The following is an 18,450-nucleotide window of genomic DNA, read 5'->3' as shown; positions in this document are numbered from 1 at the left end:
GAGTGTCATACCTTGAAATAAAAACCAGATAATCAAAGCTCTGAACTAACATCAAAGGTTTTTTATTTCTTGAAAGCGAAGAAAATTAGGGCGTGCTTATATCTGAAGTTGACATCAGAGGTTTGATCGGCGGATTGGCAAAAACGCTACTTCAGAGGTTAGATCAAAGGTTCATCGATATGACCTCTTGTCTGTTTTATTTAGAGTTATCCTTACATAATTATTTTGGATGGGTTTCAATTCGGGGAGAAGATAATGTGGAATGTTATTCAAAAAACTAATCAGAATGATCTATTCTAGACAATATAAGTTTCCAGGGCGAGCTCTGTCAAACCTTTTTGATGATTATGAAATCTTTCTAAATTCAAAATGCAGTATTTTACCTAGGCTGTTGATCTGCTTGACCATAGATAATCATTTTAAAACATATACCTAAGTTTCTACCTTTTCTGTGTGAAATCGATCATTTTATGGTTAATCATAATAAAGTTGTTTTGGCTGGAGGTAGTTAGCTTCTTTAGATTACAAAAAAAAGAACTTCATTTGTTTTTTTCATTTCATTTCATTTATTCACAGACATCAGATTCTTGACATATTCAATGCATTTTTTCACGGAAGAGACTGGACAAAGCATATATTATGATGGTAGAGCTGACATATAAAGCTGTTTGACATCACCAGAATGTAATATTAATATTTTTTGTCTGATGACACCAGCAAGAGATTGAGTATATGGGGTGTATTAAAAGGGGGCAAGAACAGATCCTTGGGGGTATTTCAAAATTCATAAAAAAGGGGGAGACGGTGTCTGTCCACTTGCCTTACTTGACTTAGATGCCTTTCGCGTCTCGACCGAAAGATCGGGTCGCCTTGGCTGTTTCCAGTCTTTCCTATGTGAGGTGTCTCCAATATTGCCGGTCCTCTGCTAGGGTTCTCAGATTTTCAAGGTCCCTTGCCGTTATGAGACTAATGCTTTGTCCAAGTGTTGTGAGGTTTTGTGTAGGATCACAGGGAGTGTTGTGATGGGTCTTCCTCTGAAAAGGTTCCCGTGTTTTTGGAAGTATCCCGACATGGCTTGGTTAGCTGGTATGTTTTTGTCCCTGCGTAGTATGTGACCGAAAAGTTGCCATCGTAGTTGTAAAATGTCAAGGGAGATTGGTCTTTCTTTTGTGATCTTATAGAGTGATACATTTGAGATCTTTTTTGGGTATTTGATGTCCAGTACCCTTCTTAGCTGTGTGCGATGGAAGGCATCCAGATGTTCTTCTTCGGATTTTGTCAACGCCCAAGTGCCGCAGTTATACAGAAGTACAGGTTTTACAAGAGCACGGTACAGTTTCAGTTTGGTCTTTCTCTTTATTTTGTCACCTCTAATCCATACATTGGTGAGTTTACTGAGTGCGACGTTTGATAGCTGTTTTCTTCTTTGTACATCCTCGGTGTCTCCAATTAGTGAGCCGACTTTCTTTGTTCTTTTCCATTCCTCTTTGTTCCTTGATATTGTTGTAAATTCGGTTTTATTGGCATTGACTGTCCACCAAAAGCGTTAAAGTAAAATCTAAACCAATCTAACACAGTTTTTGTTACTCTCAAATCTAAACCAATCTAACACAGTTTTTGTTACTCTCCAAGCCATAGACAGACGTTTTAATAGTGTTGAACGGTCAATTATGTCAAATGTTGGGTGTTGTCAGGTAGGGCTAGAATAGAAACATTACCTTCATCAGCAGCACAGAGAGGATCGTTTTAGATCGTCAACAGGGCCGTCTCTGTATTATGTTATATCCTTTAACATAAATTTATCTATAAACTGCTTTTGATACTACTTATCACACCGTTTATATAAAACAGCTCATCATACAAAATTGCCGTAACTGTATCAGCAAAACTGCTCCTTCACATTTATGTAACCTTAATTAATTGTACTCTCCTTCCAGAAATATATGATCTAGTGATCATATCATAATAACTCCCCCCCCCCCAAAAAAAAAAGAGATTCGAAAAAGTTTTCTCATGTTGCCCCTTCTGTTTGAAATACTCTTCCAATTCCTTTAAGAAAATGCAATTCAGAAGCTACTTTTAAAACAAACATTAAGACTCATTTTATAAGAAAAAATATTTGATAGACCAAAACAGGTTTCCGTTAAATAGTTAATTTTTTCTTGGTAAGAACACCTTAGCTCTAGAGCTATTATAGGCGTGGTAAAAGAGAGTTACATTATTATTATTATCGTCTTCGGAATCTTTGAGGATACACAATTTACTTTCATCACTGTGGCTTTGAGCAATGGCTGACATTTTAATTTATAGTATTATACATGCATGCGAGCTGCTAATATTTCAATTACAAAATAATGATATAATTCTCTAATTATTTTCTAATAGTTGAATACATGTAATGTGCTTTACCAACTTCTTGCAGTGGCGATGGAGCAGTTTGACATGTCGGATCTAATACTTGGCACTTTAGAATAGACCGATGTCACATCTGGAGGGCAGCAATAAGCAATTGCTACTATTAGAGTAGAAATAGGGTTATACCGTGGCCTTCGTAAAGTTATGGCCTGACTCTGACCAAAAAATGACGTCAAAATGCCAGTCTTTTGCCACATAAGAAAACAAATCGTGAGTTATATTAAAATGGTTCAACCAATGAAAAAACTTGTTTCCATGAGCTCTACTATAACAACTTACTAGACGGTGCAAAAACCAAATAATGACGTCAAACTGCCAGTCTTTTGGATTTCAGTGTCAGGCTATAACATAACGATGGCTACGGTTATACTCCACTCGGATGGCGCTCTTGGCTCTTAACAATAAGATTCAGTAGTCTGATGTCACGCCCGCCCAGTAACCAGCAGCTTGGTTCTAAACAAAGAAAATCGGTACTTTTTATTCTTCATGCTGGCTAGAACTTTTTTACGTGTCATGTGATCAGAATGTATAAAAGTTAAAACATGATCAGATTTATACTATTTTTCTCCGCTGGATACACTTCTATGGTCGTTGGAGAAGTATTTCATAAGGTCGTTCGCCATTAAACCGGTAGTTTAGAACCAGTTGCTAAGTTTTTGTGCGTCATTACGAAGGAAGTGACGTCATGACTTTGGTAACATCAAAATACAAATTTCATCAGAAAAGCTTTGCACGGAGTAGGTAGACCAAGGAGGAAAAAGTCCCGTGTCATGGGGGACTGGATGTGAGAACAACGACAGAGGCAGGACGCATGGCTCACATGACAACTGGAGAAAAGTTCCGTCTGGCTGTTTGGAAGGCAACACATTTAAAAAGGATCCTCCTTAAAGGAGAGGAAGAAAAGTATTAGATAATTAGAAGGCATTCCAAATGTCTCTTCACTGCACAGATATTGATTGCCGACAAATAGATTATTAATGTTTCATTAACTCTCTCCTTACCAGCCCTTTTCAGGATTTCCACCCAACTAACACAAAAATATATTTTTTTATCACTCAGACATAATAGCAGTAAAGTTCTTGCGATACTTAATTTCTTTAGCAAAACATGCTCTACAACACACTCTTTATTTTCTTTAAATATTATGATGCACACTATATATTTGAATAAGACAAATGTTGGTTGTATGACAACCAATGCGACGATTTCCTATAGTTGGTAAGGAGAGGGTCAATCAAACGCATTAGAAAAAAAAATTAAGATGACTATGAACATTAAAAGACTGTTGAGCATTTGGCTACAACTTGCTATCATTTCATACAATGTCGTCATAAAAAGAATACATTGTAAATTAAATATCGCTCATAATCAAAAATGGCATCAGCATCACCATCATTATCATCGCCAGCAGCAGAAACTTCCAGATGCGATATGTTGAAAATATCGGTGGTTATGTTGTTTCCCCCCCCCCCCAAGGCTATCTGATATCAGTCCTGTTATAGCATCCTAAATTTTTCACCAACCCACCAGTCATTCACTTTTGGTACTTCCTACAAACGTCATTTTTGTCCTCTTCGTCCTCTCCCCTTCCCTTCACCTTACCTCTCCTCAGCGCCATATTTACATACTCATTCTCTTTATGCATAGATGGTTCAATGAAAAGTGCACTGCGATCTACTTTTGACCATTATTAACATGGATTATTCTTGTTTTGATCCAACAATATGCGATGAAGAACCGTTATCTAATAATCGGTCACTAAATTGCAACACATGGTGTGATACATGCATAGGCCATATGTTAGATATTTGAGACCTACTGCCGCCTGCTGTCATATGTTATACGAGGAATATTTCACTGAGGAGGATCTCTGAATGAAAGATTTCCTTGTCCGGCGCGTCCTTTATAAAATAGTATAAGTTACTTATATTTCCCCCTTATAATCCCCCAATTTTTGCTGTTGATAATTGGAATAAAGATTCATTACGCTTAAAAGGTAAGTTAAGCTTCTATTTGAGGACAGATTCTTATAAACGAGGACTTGTTTGCGTGTCTGATGAATCAAATTGCTATGGGCTCCTTGTTATAATAGAAATACTCTCAAACCAACGGAAATCGTAGTCCATTACGACAATGTTAAATCAAAGCCATAATTGCGTTTGATTATCAGATCTGCATATATGTATACGTAGAATCTATCCATGAGTATAAACGACCAATGATTCAGTTGGGTCAAGGACATTTGCCGAGTCAGTTTACTTTTGAGTTCCATGCAGCTTTTAGTTGCGAACCTATAATAATGACATTTAAAAAATAAAGTATATCATTTGTCTAATATCATAATATTGTCAACGAATGCTCTAAATGAGTAGCACATGATACAACAGAGCTGATGGCAAGAATCCGTATTATAATTCCTGCTCGGTTAAAACGCAGGTAGAAAAAAAAATACAACTAAAAACTACATCATTAATGTGAGAAATGTCAATGTTATAAATTTCCAGGACATACGTAAACCTCATTCTTTTGTGATGTCAATCTTGGGAGAACTTTGCCGTTTAGTTGTGATCCTCTTCTTCTGAACAACACGAGTCATCGCCGGGCTTAAATTGGTCAGAAAACATGGGCAAATGGAAGTTTGAAATCCAGGGACAGGAATTTGGTTAAAAATAGGGACTTTGTTTACAATGGGAGTCACCGCTTCCGGAGAACTTCCAATTTTTGTTTCAATTTCTTGCATGGACAAATAGAGACATTGACTCGTGGATTGATTGTTGTCATGTGTTGTAATGTCATGATATGGGGTCAAGGCCAAACACGGACTTGGTACAGTAATGGAGATGGAGTAGACACTTGAGTTGACTGACTGTTATTTGGACGGAGTGGAATGCAGGCTTGGAATGGATCATTGTTTGACCAATTTGCAACACTGGGAGAAGACATACCGATGGTAGAATTCATTGAGTTAATTTTAGGCTCATGAAGACACGTGTTTAAGACGGGGTTAGAGGTCATATCTGATTCTGGGGTCAATCGGTCAAAAGTCAAGGAGTCTTGTGTATGTATTAACAGATTTGGAAATTGTTGGAAGTTTTGTGGTTTTAATATTTTGTCATTGTCCACGTCAGTAGGCTCTGATTCCATGGTAAAGATGTCCTCCGTGAACAAATCCTTCTTGGTGAGGTTTTTGGGCGAATCAGGACAGATCAGGAGGTCGTCAGATTGAGGCTGATTTCCGGTGAGCTGCCCTGTGACCACTGCGTTAGATTTGGAATTTTCGCCATCCATGAAGAAACTGATTAGAGGATCGTTCCCTCCGCCCGTGGACAGCCTGCTCACTCCTTGCTGTTGCACATTCTTGACTGTTTCGTCAGAGCCGTAAAACGTTAGCTCTTCAAGGTTTCTCGAATTTTGTTTATCTTTCTGACGCAAACTGTAAAATTTAGCTGGGTCTTTCTCAAGAATTGCTTTATCTTTTTCTGCAACACTTAAAAATACAGGTCGGGTAATATCCGATGACCTCCTTCTTTTGCCTAGTTTGTCCGTGATATCGGGTATACTTGCGTAAATGTTTAAGCTGGAATTTGAATTGGAAAAAATGTCAAGTTTTACATCCGTATTTAAATTTCTTTCCAATTCTCGTCTTAAATTGATACTTCCGCCGCACTGACCACAAAGGCTGTCATTTCCTGCAGACAACAAGAGGCCGTCGTTAGAAATGTACGGATAATTACAACAACATCCACGACCTTCCCCCTTGCTTTGCATTGAATTTTCACGCTGTAATTTTGTTCTGTTGAAGAAAAAAGACTTTTTCAATCGGACAACGGCCTGGTTGTTTTTGTGACGGAATGTTGGAACTAGAAGATTAAACGGTCGAGCGGGCAGCGCTGGTGGAATATCTGAGGGAGATGATGTAAATTTTTGAGACGAGGCTGCTCTGATGGAATCCAATTCCTTGTAGACATTTTCTAGACTTGCCCGATGATTCCAGAAAGCCTCCAAATCCGGGGTGCTGCTGGATCTTCTCCTGTTTAGACTTCCTGGTGTTGGCATACCGGAACGGCCCAAATCTGAATCAATTACGTCATCATTTGGGAATATTGATTTTTGCATATCGACATATCTTTCTGCGTGAAATTTTGCACTATCAAAAGAAGACGAGAGAAGAGAATAGGATCTAGTTGAGTCAACATCAGAGCGATCTTCCATTTTCTTACTGAAAGACATCTCTCGATGAGGAACATTTATAGTCGTGGTGCTCGAACGTTTTCTTCTAGGAGGTGGACGCAATGGAGGTTCCTCTGTCGTCGGAGACGTTTTTGCGACGTCATTAGTACCAATCGTATTCCGAAGCGATCTAGTTGCCCCTTCCTGAGCGATGTTTACATCCTTTATCACTGAATATCCTGGATCGTCTACCTTGAGAGAATCTTTTTTCGGGAGGGAAGAATGCCCGAAAAGATGGTGGACTGTGTCTCTTTGTTTTAACGGCGGCTCTGGGAGAGATAGCAAGGCATTTTCTTCCACGGTGTTCTCACAATCATGTTCTTCAGATTCATTCAGCGATTCAAGTTCGGTGTTGGAACGTCGAGACGACAAACCAAGACCGACGTCTGGGCTGGATAATAAAGGATTGTCAATGCATACGGTCGGGGTTGGAAACGGTGAAACGGGGGTCAAAGTGCATCCAGAGCTATCTGATTCAGAGCGATCCCTGCCTGCGACATCCAAAGAAAATGGCGAGCTATCCAGTATGTTCTGAAACAGTTTCTCACTGTTGGATTCTGAGACGGATCGGCCACGTGGTATGATATTGATACGTCTGGCATTTTGTCTTTGGGCGAGAGCCAAGCAGATCGACTGGCGAATCGCCTTCAAGATGTCTGGAGCGTCATTTGAAATAAAACCAAATTTGCTTTCCCCTGTCGGTCCATTTCTGGTGAAACAAAAAAAAAAAAATTAATGGGCCTTTACTAGCATTTATATTTAGAATTAAAAAAATAAATACAAATAAATTCAAATAAATACAATATTATGCAGCTTATACGAGTGGTTTTCAAAATGATTTAAGCATTTTCCACCAGATTTTCTTTTCATACTGACTAAGTCATCGGTCATCACCATTGTGTACTCGCATTGGCATAGTACAAACCCTAGCCGTAAGAAGAGTATTTATTCACTCCAATTTGATTGGATGATAGATTTCCACTGCCATGCCAGAGAGCGGGTCCCGATAGCTCATCTGATAGAGCACTCGCTTAACACATGGAGGGACTTGATTTATTTCTGACCCCCCCCCCCCTCCCTTTCTACCCTGGAGTCATTGAGCATCTGGGTCTTTTTGATCTGGCGGAAAGTACTTTGCGATTGACTAGCGTCCTATTTAAAGGATATAAATAAATTGCTATTGTCCATTTCCTTCACTTAAAGCCGGGATAAATAATAGCGCCAAGCACTGCTACCTTATCTTTGTTTTAACATGCCTTGACCCCAACACAAAAAAAAATATATTATATATATATATATATATATATATATATATATATATATATATATATAACTATAATACAACTATAATAAATACCCATGGCTGGTGCTTGGTTATCAGACATCTAAATGTGTACACACAGTGATTATCAGGCTATGATTGTGTACACGCAGTGGTTATATGGTTGTAATTATGTACAAGAAATGGTTTTCAGATTGTAAATGTATACACGTTATTTACACCAAGTATAATTCAATAGTTAGATCCACACTCTACGTGAATTCAATCAACATTTCTTACTTTCCACATTCAATGACTAGGACGTTGGTGTCACCGGTGTGGGCCTCTTTGGTGACATTGAATCTCATCAGAGTACTCAATCCCCAGCTGATGAGATTGTTGCCGTTCTGAAGATGATTCAAACTGACACATGCTGGCGACACGGAGAGAGAATACTCGCCAGACAAATCCCAGCGAGAAGCATCGGCGTTTTGCTGAATGGTCACCTTGTAAGAACCTGGAAAGAGAGTGTGACGCAATTAAAGTATGTTTCAGTATCAGAAGATTAATGGTACCAGGACTTATTTTCGGTTTCTGTAACGTAAGGGGAAAAAAAGCAATATTTAATTATCAACTATTCGATCAGATTCAAATCTAGTATTTTCTTTTTATAATATACAAGGTGATCAATAGTAAAACTAACTGAATCAATCAATAGGTTCATACAAATAAGTAAAAAAAAAAGATCTGATGGGAATTTACCAATTGATAAGTTCTAGTTGGTAATCAAATAAATGGCAAACTTATATAGGTAAACGTCAGAACAATTTAGAGAACAATAAAATAAGTGAAGAAGAAGAAGAAGAAGAAGAAGAAGAAGAAGAAGAAGAAGAAGAAGAAGAAGAAGAAGAAGAAGAAGAAGAAGAAGAAGAAGAAGAAGAAGAAGAAGAAGAGAGAGAAGGAGGAGGAGGAGGAGGAGGAGGAGGGGTTATATAATTATGACTCGAATACAAACCTTTTTTCATCTCCACCATGTGAGGCGTAAAGATTTGCTGTAGCGTGAGAATCCAACTGAAAGAATCAATCTCAGAATTGCCGCTGAAAACCAACTCTGGATGTTTTTGTATGACTTCAAAGGCGTGGGGATGTGTCCTTGAAATAGACTTCTGGATTGAGGTCACGTGATCGAGGATGTAGGTCGTCTTTTCACTACGATTGGTCAACCAGACAGTCTCGTTTTCGTAGAGGTCAATTTTGGCCACAATTTGGTCCGAAGACATGTCTGTCATCTTGGTGAGGACTACCCATCGTCTTTTCCAGTTCTGGTAAAGAATTTACAGGAAATGGTGTAATATTTTTTATGGATTTGCTTGTTACTGGAACAGATATGATAAGATATATAGGATAATAAGATAATACCTTCTTCATACCACAAATCGAAATTTGTTTCCAAACTTGCATGTCAGTATCTTACTTAAACATATTTTTCCACATACAAATTTTAGTCATTTTCAGTTGAGAGAATAATAATCAATTCAGAACTAAATAAATCATAAGATTCTTAAGTATCTTAAAATAGCATTTCCTTTGTTTTACTCGACATTAAAATGTGACCCATCGGCTCAAAACGGTATTATATCGAGGTGGTTCAAATGCTAAAAATAGAGATCTTTGTCAAATGTGTGATACTGGAGTTAGTTTTTAATTGAGGATACTGATTTTCTCAATCTGACTAAACTAGAATTTCCCTTTTCCCTCTCCTTACCAGCCATTTTCAAGATTTTCCCCATAACTTCACACGCAACTAACACAAAATATATTTTTATCACTCAGATAATATAATAGCAATAAAATTCTTGCTAATAATAATATCTTGAGCAAAACATGTTCTACAATACACTGTACATTTTCTTTGAGTTTTATAATGTACAAGAGAAATTTGGATAAGAAAAATGTTGGTTTTATCGTAACGAATGTGACGATTTTCCTATAGTTGGTAAGGAAAGGGTTTAACAAGACAACCATGTACTCTGGAAAAAACAAAAACGCGTATCTAAAAAGTTCGCCAGACAACTCGTCTTTCAAATATCGATCGGTTTAAAATGACCCACACCTTGGCAAATACTATGAAAGCTAGAACCTTGCCAAGTTCCAGGTTTGAGAGTTTTTTTTACCAAGATGGGGATCAGTGGCGTGGCATGCTTACAGTATAAGGTGGTGCTAGAATCAGAGGAAAATGACTTAAAACGTGCTATATTTATAGAAACAAAAGAAGAAAAAAGAATTAAAGAACAGACTTACTCAAATAAGTAAGAGGCGGTATAGAGACGATTTCTCAGTTTTATTTTGTTTTAAGATAATGTAATCCATTTTTAAGAGAGGGAGTGGTGCCAGGCACCAAATCAACCAATATAGCCACGCCCCTGAATCGTTTAAATTCATTGATAGTTGAAGGGTACAACTTTTCTTGCCAGTTTTTCAATCCATGTTTTTGTCCAGCGTACGGCAGTTGATGTCACTGTATCCAAAATATTGTTTAAATAACCCTATCCTTAGTTTTTAAATGAGCTTTTATATAGCGCAATATCCACTAAACGTGCTCAAAATGCTTTACAAGGGGTCCCTGACCAACATCAACACGTAACATGTAGAACGAAACAAATTTTTTTTCCGACATAGACAACGCTGTTAATGGCCAGATACTCATTTTACACCTGAGTACGGTGATAGAATATGAGTAAAGAGCCTTTTCCAAGAATTCAACTATGCGCCGAGCGAGGCTTGAAACCAGGACCTTATGATCCGAAGGCGAGTGTCATACCACAAGACTACATAGCCGCACTGATATGACGATAAAAAGGATAAAAATTATTTCTTTTATAAAAAGGTTTAATAAGTATGATATTTATTTCAAAACACTGGATATGAATGGCAATTTGACCCTGCTTTCCATATTTGGTATTACCTTCAGCTTCCTTCCTTTGACCTTTGAACTCTGTTTAACATCAAGGTATCCATATTTCTGAGTGGGAGATTCCATGACGCACATAATCAAAGAGGGCGGGGCTTGCAGATGTTGTAGCCACGCCTACCTTCTTCAGTTTTTATACTGACCTGGTGGGAAAAAACAGAAAGAAAAATGAAACCATCAAGTTAGAGTGTCTGTAAGTAGCGATTGTAAGCTTTGAGGAACCGAAATACAGTCTGTGAGAATCTAGCATCTTTAATCAAACAGAACTAGCAAGGAATGTTAGATTCTATGTTAAGCTACAGAAACAGGGATATGATTGTTTAACTATGATTTCAATAGGGTTCAACAGTAAAGACGTCACTTCCCTCGTAATCAAGCATAGTAACTAGTTCTGAACTATCGGAACAATGGCGGACGCAATTATCTCCATCACCGCCTTATGAAATACTTCTCCGACGAGCATAAAAGTTATCCATAGGAGAAAAACATTATAAATCTGATCATGTTTTGACTTTTGTACATTCTGATCACATGACATGTGAAAAAGATCTATCCATCATGAAGAATAAAAAGTAGGGATTTTCTTTTTTTTAGAACCAAGCTGCTGGTTGCTGGGCGGATGTGACATCAGACTATTGAATCATATTGACCATTAATGTGTAGATATGACGGTGTAGATAACAGTTTGAATCGTAAGATAAATGTTTGTAAATGACAAAGAATCGTTTGTGTAAGAAGATAACATGGATTTCTGATTAGATATGCATCGATTATCTATTGATAAATGGTATCGATTATATATTGATTAATGATAGACTTTTAAGCGTTTCTTCAGAATTCCCAAGACCTTTGTTGTACATGATGTCATATCTATATGACATCTACAGTCACACACGGTTAAAAAAAAGTATTCAAAGGAACCTGTTTAATTTTGTTTGTTTGCATTAAGTTTTGTGACTGAAAATCAAAAATTGATGAATTGATAATAGTTGATTATATTTGTTCGTGTCATTAGTGCAAGACAGAACAACTTCCACTGATTTATAAGCGATGTGAAATTTGGCCTTTTGTGATAGTCAGTCTTAATTTTGTTGATTTTACCCATAGAGGGGAAATAGACACATCAGGTTGTCCCTAAGTGATTGATATTCATATATATATATATATATATATATATATATATATATATATATATATATATATATATATATATATAATATATATACATAATTTGACTTGACTTGCCATATTGTTATGGTCTAAGGGAGATAAACATAATTTCATCACATCCCCTTATGTGAATTATATATTAAGAGTTTTCCTCAACCTTGAGTCACGCTCCTAACGCAGGGACCTTGGGTTGAGTGGATTTCATACCAGTCCCTTTTTCAGTCTTGTTAGCGTGTGGAATGTGTGTGTGTGTGTGTGTGTGTGTGTGTGTGTGTGTGTGTGTGGAATTGGAGATGACCGGTTGTTTTGTTGTAATATTGTTTGTATGTCGTCAGGTAGTTTTAGTATAGTTTGTAATAAATACTTAATTGTTTTAAAATAATTTAGTTATTCCTTTTGTTTAGTTCAGTATAATATCCTTTTTATATACTTTTGTATTTACTCATTCGGAAGTTATGCCATCTTGTCGACATAATTTCTGCCCCTCTATTTTCCCCCCGGTCTGTCTATCTTGGCTCATCATATTTTATTATTGTAAGCCTGGAGACTTCTATTTGTGGGTCCTTCTAGTGTTACGAGTCGCATTTGTTTGCTGTATTATGACAATTCGGTTTACTTGAACTCCTCTTTATAACAACCCGAAACACTTCTTGCCCTCTCTCCTCGTGGGGGGATTTATTCCCATTTTGTCCATGTATCGAATAGGGCAGTTGACACATCTCCTCAAGGCTGTCTTGTTGGCTGAAGCAGTGAAAACCTTTCTCCACGATTCAAATCCAATTTTGGTTCTTTCCTTTTTCAACTTTCCTCTTAATGGATCTATATTGTTAGTATTGTTATATCGTTGGGAACGTAAATGGTATGAGCAGATAAATCTTCATAATGCTAAAAAGATTCGAAGCGGCTAAATGAGAATGGTCCCGTTACGCAGAAAGTGTACCAATTAAATGGCGTTCCGGGTAGTCGATTCGGTATAAAATAATAAAATTAAAATTACGTATGCCCTTCCGCCACGACATCATAAGATATCTATCGTCGCCTAGGCATTACACGAAGGAATAATAAAGATAATTCATTTTTTAAAAACTGTCTGATGTCAACAAGAATCACTCATATTGTCTAATTGAGCAAATTGAGGGTTAATACTCTTGCCCAAGGAAAAAAAACGAAAGTGCCTGAAGCGGAGCTCGAACCTGGGACCTTCCGAGTCAGAGTGTAATGCTTTAACCACTCGGCCACTTCGCCCCACCCCCCACCCCCCTAACCCCTTGTCATTCGATATATGGTCTTCATAAAACTGTAGTGGCAAATAGAGCAGCAGTGCAGTAAATATATAATAAATATAATGTAAGTGATGAAAAGCTTCCTTTAACTTGATTGTCTATAATTTAGTCCCCCCACATGTCATTAAAATCCGCTTTATCTGTGTGATGCATTTAATATAGTAGCGCATTGTTTGGTGATATTTCTTATCGCCCTTCTAAGGTCGTGACAACCGGGATGTAATTGTGATACAGTAGACACGACACAAAGATAACCATCATATTGATAAATATTAAAACAATTCTGTCACACAATGACTTGTCAAAGTTATAAACTGTAATATGTACAAATGTAAATTGAGAGTTTCAGAATCTTGAAGAAACTTTAACCCTTTCCTTACCACCCATAGGAAAATCGTTATATTCGTTACGAAGTAACCAACAATTTTCACGCTCTAATTTCTTTTGTACATCACCTAATTTAAAGAAAACGTTTCTCTTATAGTTATAAAAGCTTGGCACTGTGTTGTAGGGCTCGTTTTGACGATCAATATTATTATGTATAGAATGTACTTGTTGCATTTCTTTTTGAGTAAAAAATATCTATATTTGTATTGGGTGGGTGGGAAGTTTTTAGGTTAATTCTGAAAATGGCTGGTAATGATTTTAAACTCAAATAAATGTTTGGTTGCCAAGCTGTAAATATGGTTTTGTGGAAATTATTGATATCGTTTGTGTAATTCGAACTTTTAGGCATCCCTCGGGAGATGGCAAAATGCGTGCTAAGAATCATAACGTACCAAAATCCGATGTTAATTGGCGGTAAGGACTAATTAAATATAAAGATAAAATTGAGTCCACCAGCTCCTGCAGAGCGAGCTGGAATTCGGCGCGAAAGAACCCAACGATTACTCGGCCATATTCTGGAAAAATTTGGCCTTCAAATATCGGTCGATTTAAATGACCCTCATCCTGGCAATATCTCTCAAACCTGGGACTTCGGGATGATGATGATGATGATGATGATGATGATGATGATGATGATGATGATGATGATGATGATGATGATGATGGAGGTGGTCGTGGTGGTGATGGTTGTAGTAATGGTGGTGGTGGTTGTGTTGATTTTAGTGATGGTGGTGGTAGTGGTAGTGTTTATAATGATGGTGGTATTGGTGGTGCTAGTTATGGTGGTGGGTGGTGGTAGTTATGGTGGTGGGTGGTGGTGTAGTCGTGGTAGTGATGGCCAAAACCAATTGAAGCATACCTTGAAACAGAAATAAATAACACTCTCCTGTCTATTGATTTGATCACAACAACAAAAGAAAAACATTTATAGATAGAATGAAGTTGACGTCACCCAAGTCTTTGTTATTGTTTTTAGCCATCCGCGTTTATGAGTAATTCTCACTAAATTGTATTAACCAGACTATAAACGTTCAAGGTTACACATAGTTTTGTTTGTTTTGGTCCATTATACTTCCGGATGGCAATGTTGTGAATTTCTTAGCCAAGCGCAAACTATCTATATAAAAATGATGGTCACAATTCACCATATTTTGTCACAGTAAGCAGCTACAACATGCCTGCCCTTAGAAGTTTATCACCGTCCTTAATCGTGAATTTATCCTGTCACAATTTTCACAATACTCCAAGTCCTTGTGACAAATCAGAGAAAGTGAGTAATGAGTAACGGCAATGAAAGATCGTAGAATATAAAACCATATAGACTAGGATGTGTGTAATAAAACTACCAATGTCCAATAAACAACACACAATAATTCTAACTGTTTAGGACAATAACAATAAAACGGAGACGAGACAATGTCGATAAGGGGATAAGGTATATCTACTAGCCTGTCGTTAATTGTGTTATCTCACGCATGTTATCATATTATAGCCGTATCAAGAATAAACCTTCCAGTTAGTCACCGACATCAACAATGACCCGAGTGTTGGCTGGATGATGGTTTGAAGACATAGGTCATGTGTTAATGACATGACAATAAGCGTGATGAAAGTATGGATAACGCCAATGCGTCAAACCATGACCTCACGATGTTTGTAAATGAAGGATGTTTTCTTTTTAGTAGTAGTAGTAGTAGTAGTAGTAGTAGTAGTAGTAGTAGTAGTAGTAGTAGTAGTAGTAGTAGTCGTGGTAGTAGTAGTAGTAATAATGTTAATAGTAATATTAGTAATAACGATAATAATCATAATATAATAATAATAATATATAATAATAATGATAATGATAATATTGATAATAATAATAATAATAATAATAATAATAATAATAATAATAATAATAATAATAAGAAGAAGAAGAAGAAGAAGAAGAAGAAGAAGAAGAAGAAGAAGAAGAAGAAGAAGAAGAAGAAGAAGAAGAAGAAGAATAAGAATAATAATAATGTTATTTGTTTATATAGCACCTGTCCCATACAATATAGCTCTATTCCCAATACATAACCCTTACTTTCCCTCTTTATAAATCCTTTTAATAAGGCATATAATTCGTGACGCCACATCCTCTATTTTTTTTAGTTCCAAAGTCCTTGGAATCGTGTATGTAACCAGTTCTTTGGAGAACTAACAATGAATCGGGTAAAAAAAGTTTGCATATGCGGCAATGTGGTCTTGTGGTATTACACTCGCTTTGGAGGAGAAGGTCCTGGGGTCCAGCCTCACTCGGCGCATAGTTAAGTCCTTGCATGGAGAAGGCTCTTTACTCACATTTTCTCACCGTACTCAGGTGTAAAATGAGTACCTGGCCGTTAACAGCGTAGTCTCTGTCCCAAAAAATTGTAATATCGCCTAACAGGCGTCATGTCTCGTCTCGATCTACATGTTATGTGTTGGTTTTGGCCAGGGACCCCTTGTAAAGCGTTTTGAGCACGTTGAGTGGCCATTGCGCTATATAAAAAAGCTCAAAGCTCAATAACTATTTTAGTTGCAGGATGTATAAGCAGATTCGTAGGATAACGAAACGTAAAAGAACTAGTGTGGATAGTCTTTATTGACGAAAATAGAAAATAAGATTCCACCACTCTGACTGGTTGACCTCGTATTAAATGTCTCTATATCAACTTGATTATCGTTAATTCTTAGATCCTGCTACTTTCTTGGCCACAAGAAAAATACAGGGTTTCCCTTGATATCGGACAATCAACATAGTTTACCATTTATCCGAACCAACGAGCAAAGAGTCAGTAGTCAATTGATTGTGACAATGGTATAAATGCATTCATACTCCGCATCGATAACTCTATTGCCTTAAAATCTGCGCCATTTAAAAAATCATCCTAAGTAGCTCATCCCGGTGTAGATAAATGTCTGCAAGTAGATTTCTAACCAGTAGAATGTTGACCAATCAAAACGCAAGATTTGTGACAAGCCCACTCTGACAAATATTATAGCTGATTGTTTATAAACAGGAGAGTGAAGGAAGTTGACATCGCTCTGCTCATTTTTATTTGTTTTGTTTGTTTGTTATTTTTTTTGTTGTTTTTTTTTGTTGTTGTTTTTTTTTTTTTTTACTGCAAGTTGTGTGATTAGTTTTCACAAGATTAGCTCCATCAGCCTATACAGGTTATAGATAGTATGCAGATGACGTCACTCAGGCCTTTGTTATTGTTTTTGCCATCCGCGTTTGTGTGTTGTTCTCACTAAACTGTATTAACCAGACTATAAAAGTTCATGGTTACACAGAGTTTGTGTGTTGGTCCGTTATACTTCCGGATGGCAATGTTGTGAACTCCTTGGCCAAGCGCATTCTATCTATAAAGAGTTTTCTGTGATCGTCTGAGTGATCATAAGTGTTTAATGAGTATTTTACTTTTACGCATACCATTAAGTTAGGTAAGTTTAGCACGAAGTGCCGTTGTTTACATTCGGACGAATGTTCGTAGGTATATTCCCTTCCATTGGGTTTCAATGTCTCTCTACTATTGAGTACAAAGAGGGACACGGAAATGTTGAAAAGTTGTCAATAAAATGTACCAGGACAATATAAATATAAAACTGGATTAATTTTAAATGGGTGCTCTTTCCTAAACCCGTATTGAGCCGATACAAAATGGAATAGATAGTATGCGCTTGGATAAAAAGCTCATGAACGTTTCTAGTCAGGTTAATACAGTTCAGTGAGCATTACTCACAAACGCGGATGGCAAAAAACAATAACAAAGACTTGAGTGACGTCATCTTCGAACTATCTATAGATAGAATGCGCTTGGCCAAGGAGTTCACAACATTCCCATCCGGAAGTAAACGGACCAACACACAAACTCTGTGTAACCATGAACTTTTATAGTCTGGTTAATACAGTTTAGTGAGAATAACTCACAAACGCGGATGGCAAAAACAATAACAAAGGCCTGAGTGACGTCATCTGCATACTATCTATAGGGGCAATTGGACCCAATTCAGTGGTCAGTGGTCAGTGGAAAATGGACAATGGACAGCGAGCAATTTTACAGTAGACAATCGATAACGAAGATCAGCCAGTTTGCAAGGGACAATGGGGATGATCCATATTACCTTTCCATGTGCTCCAAGTCATTGTCACATTCGAATTAATTTTGTGCTCAAAGTGGCCCACACAATGAAAAGTGTTCACAGCTTTTGAAACACCTATAATCACAATGGGCATGATCTATATGACATTTCCATGTGCTCTTGGTCATTGGTCACATTGCAAAGTACGCTCAAAAAGACCCACATCGTGAAAGTGTTCACAGTTTGAGAAATATCCAACGTTACAATTGGTCATTTTGGTCAACACGACTCATGATATGTTTACAACTTTCATAAAAAAGCAGCGTGTTTAGATACATTGAGGAATATACAATCGTACAGAAACAAATCGTGTGATTGATGACTAGGTTGGACGAAAACATGATTATAGATCGCTCCCATTGTCCATTTTGTTCAGCTCGATACATGTGTATGCTTACAACGTTCATAAATTAAGCAGCATGTTTACATGAAATAAGAAAAATCCAATCGTTGGACAACAAAAAATCATATGATTGATGACTTGGTGGGACAAACACCTGAATCGCTCTCTCATCGGCTATGTGGTCTAGTCGTATGACACTAGCTATTGGATCGGAAGGTCCTGGGTTCGAGCCTCGCGCTCGGCG

The 18,450-nt window shown here is 37.3% G+C and overlaps 1 protein-coding gene across 1 annotated transcript; it reads right to left on the bottom strand.

Annotated features, from left to right (window-relative positions):
* Positions 1-542: 542 nt before the first annotated feature.
* LOC144976722 (uncharacterized) lies at positions 543-15,195 on the bottom strand. The gene is made up of 7 exons (XM_078921087.1): positions 14,577-15,195; positions 10,872-11,020; positions 8,922-9,228; positions 8,207-8,423; positions 2,427-7,354; positions 1,539-2,378; positions 543-815 (listed from the first exon to the last, which is right to left on the bottom strand). Exons 2-5 carry the CDS (start codon positions 10,953-10,955, stop codon positions 5,221-5,223), a joined length of 2,742 nt encoding a protein of 913 aa, XP_078777213.1. The 5' UTR covers positions 10,956-11,020; positions 14,577-15,195; the 3' UTR covers positions 543-815; positions 1,539-2,378; positions 2,427-5,220.
* Between the last annotated feature and the right edge of the window lie 3,255 nt (positions 15,196-18,450).

The sequence above is a fragment of the Berghia stephanieae genome, chromosome 7 (assembly GCF_034508935.2).
Source record: "Berghia stephanieae isolate SIO BIC M18660-M18661 chromosome 7, UCSD_Bste_1.3, whole genome shotgun sequence".
Lineage (NCBI taxonomy): Eukaryota > Metazoa > Mollusca > Gastropoda > Nudibranchia > Aeolidiidae > Berghia > Berghia stephanieae.
This window is presented reverse-complemented; position numbering and strand designations above follow the sequence as displayed.